This window comes from Tupaia chinensis, unplaced genomic scaffold (assembly GCF_000334495.1).
Source record: "Tupaia chinensis unplaced genomic scaffold, TupChi_1.0 Scaffold146844_1, whole genome shotgun sequence".
Lineage (NCBI taxonomy): Eukaryota > Metazoa > Chordata > Mammalia > Scandentia > Tupaiidae > Tupaia > Tupaia belangeri.
The window spans coordinates 4,567-7,033 of NW_006206698.1; the positions used below are offsets into that span (position 1 = coordinate 4,567).

A 2,467-nucleotide genomic window follows, 5' to 3' on the forward strand; every position below is an offset into this window, starting at 1 on the left:
GGGTTTGGACCTGTTGCTTTGTAATGGCTTCTGTGTGGGTTTTCTGTTGTGACTGTTCCATACAGGGATATTGGATTCTCCTTCCTCATGTGCACGTCCTATGGCTGTGAGCACTTGCGGATTTCCATTCCCCTCTCTCTCCCCCCCCAACACAACCCCATGGCAACCCTCTCTCCTAGTCAGTTGTGAATGGTCTGCTTATTCCCCGAAAAGCCAACTCTTCTGCCTTCTCTGAACACTCCTGTACACAATTAGGAATCACCACAAAAGAGTCACCTCCTATTCTTCCATGTTTAAAAATCTGGTTCTCCTCATGCTTCTATGTTCAGGATTGAGCAGCCACCTGAAAAGGAGGAAGGAAGTCCCTTCACAATGAACACCACTGATAAAGGGAATTGGACAATTTCTTATGATGCTGAAAATCCTATGGATATGGCTATTTCACTCCAGATTTGAGAGAGCGAAATCATTCTATTAATTTCTCAAACTTAGATATGCAGAGTAAATCACATGGATTTCCTCCATCATGCAATGCCACCAGTTCCCTGATTACACAAACCAGAATGAAAGGCATTATTTTTGCCAAATTGTTCTGGGCTTGTTGACAGAGATTACATGTCTAAAAATGTTACTACCCTGACAATCCCTTTTGTATCACAAAATGGAGAGAATAAAGTAGAACGGGCACATGATCTCTGTGAGGTAGCAATGCCTCAGCAGCCTTAACCCACTGGGTCCCTATAAAGTTGAACAGAATTGCACTGGGTTTGGACCTATTGCTTTCTAATGGCTTCTGTGTGGGTTTTCTTTTGTGACTGTTCCATACAGGAGAATTGGATTCTGCTTCCTCATGTGCAAGTCCAATGGCCGGGAGCGGATTTCCATTCCCCTCTCTCTCCCCCCCCAACACAACCCCATGGCAACCCTCTCTCCTAGTCAGTTGTGAATGGTCTGCTTATTCCCCGAAAAGCCAACTCTTCTGCCTTCTCTGAACACTCCTGTACACAATTAGGAATCACCACAAAAGAGTCACCTCCTATTCTTCCATGTTTAAAAATCTGGTTCTCCTCATGCTTCTATGTTCAGGATTGAGCCGCCACCTGAAAAGGAGGAAGGAAGTTGCTTCACAATGAACACCACTGATGAAGGGAATTGGACAATTTCTTATGATGCTGAATTTTCTGACGCTGACCTGTCTCTCAACACACAAGTTTGCCTCTCTGCTGTGAGTCAGGCAAACTCTACTGTGGAAGTGACAAGTGAGTATTCTCACAAGAATAAAGCTCCCACTGCACTGGCAGGGAGCCTCCATATTGTTTGTGTGCAGCCTTCTGTCTGGGAAGAGAGCTATCTCTACCCACGTAGGCCCTGTATAGCCACCTCAGTTGGAGTCCAACTCTACGAGTTGTAAGCACAGATAGTCATGTGAGGTGACTTCACACTGTTTCTAGCGTCTGGCCACACTGCCTGCGACCAGGCACTTACTGGCCAATGTACAGTGTTAGAATCAATGCAGTGTGAACAAACCAGGGGTATCCTCACCATCTCTGCCAGGCCTTATCATATAGACAGTATCTGACACAACTTCTATTGTGTAATATGCTCTTACCTTCCAAGGTCTTGCTAATCTTTACACACTGCTTGACAGAAACAGAGAGAGACAGAGACAGAGAGACAATGTGAGAAAGCACTCCCCAGTAGAATGATCATGTCTACATATCTCCTCTGTTTTACCTATCAGGGTTTGGGTAGGAACCCATATGTGCAAACAGTCATGATGATGCCTCAGGACATGTAACTCAAGTTGTACACTACGTTCTCAGGGATTCACTTACGTTTGTGCTCAGGTCATCATTTGGACCTATTTGGGGTTCTTATTACCATAGTTTCTTCACTCTGAGTTCCATCCCCCCTCCTCCCAGCTGACTAGTCCTCATAAGCAATCATCCAAGAAGTGAAAACATGAAAACCACTGTCTTGCCTGGGCCGGGACTTGCTCTGGTGAGACGACCTGGCTCTTCCTATCCCAGTCTTCATAAAAATGACCCAAAATCTTGTGCGTCATTTGCTCTGATGAGACGACCTGGCTCTTCCTATCCCAGTCTACATAAAAATGACCCAAAATCTTGTGCTTCATGAAGTACCAAGTATAAGATAGGTTGAACTTTGGCAGACCTCAAGATGGGGTGATTGAACAAATGTTTGGTGAGCATGGGAACCTTGGTGAGCGTGAGACCTAGAGTGGCCTCTGTAAGAGTAGGCCAGGGCTCTTGAAATCAGTGAGATGCAGGGTACTGAAAACACACAAATGCACCATTCTCCAGATTTGGGGGTCCAGCCTGCCCATGCTAGCTTTTGTCTACCAAGGCACAACATTCCTTTCCTTTGCCAGAGTTTCCTGTCAGGACAAATGTGCCTGCATTCATCTTTCTCCTGGCCTTGAACTCCTGATACAAATACCCAGATA

The 2,467-nt window shown here is 45.5% G+C and overlaps 1 protein-coding gene across 1 annotated transcript in view; it reads left to right on the forward strand.

Annotated features, from left to right (window-relative positions):
* LOC114006296 (putative neuroblastoma breakpoint family member 5) overlaps positions 1-1,259 on the forward strand; it is a gene marked incomplete at its 3' end in the record, with an annotated part of 4,078 nt that extends 2,819 nt beyond the window's left edge. Inside the window, exon 3 of the mRNA XM_027768562.1 lies at positions 1,087-1,259. Coding sequence (XP_027624363.1) covers positions 1,087-1,259 — 173 coding nt within the window. The remainder of the gene's footprint in view (positions 1-1,086) is intronic.
* Positions 1,260-2,467: the final 1,208 nt, after the last annotated feature.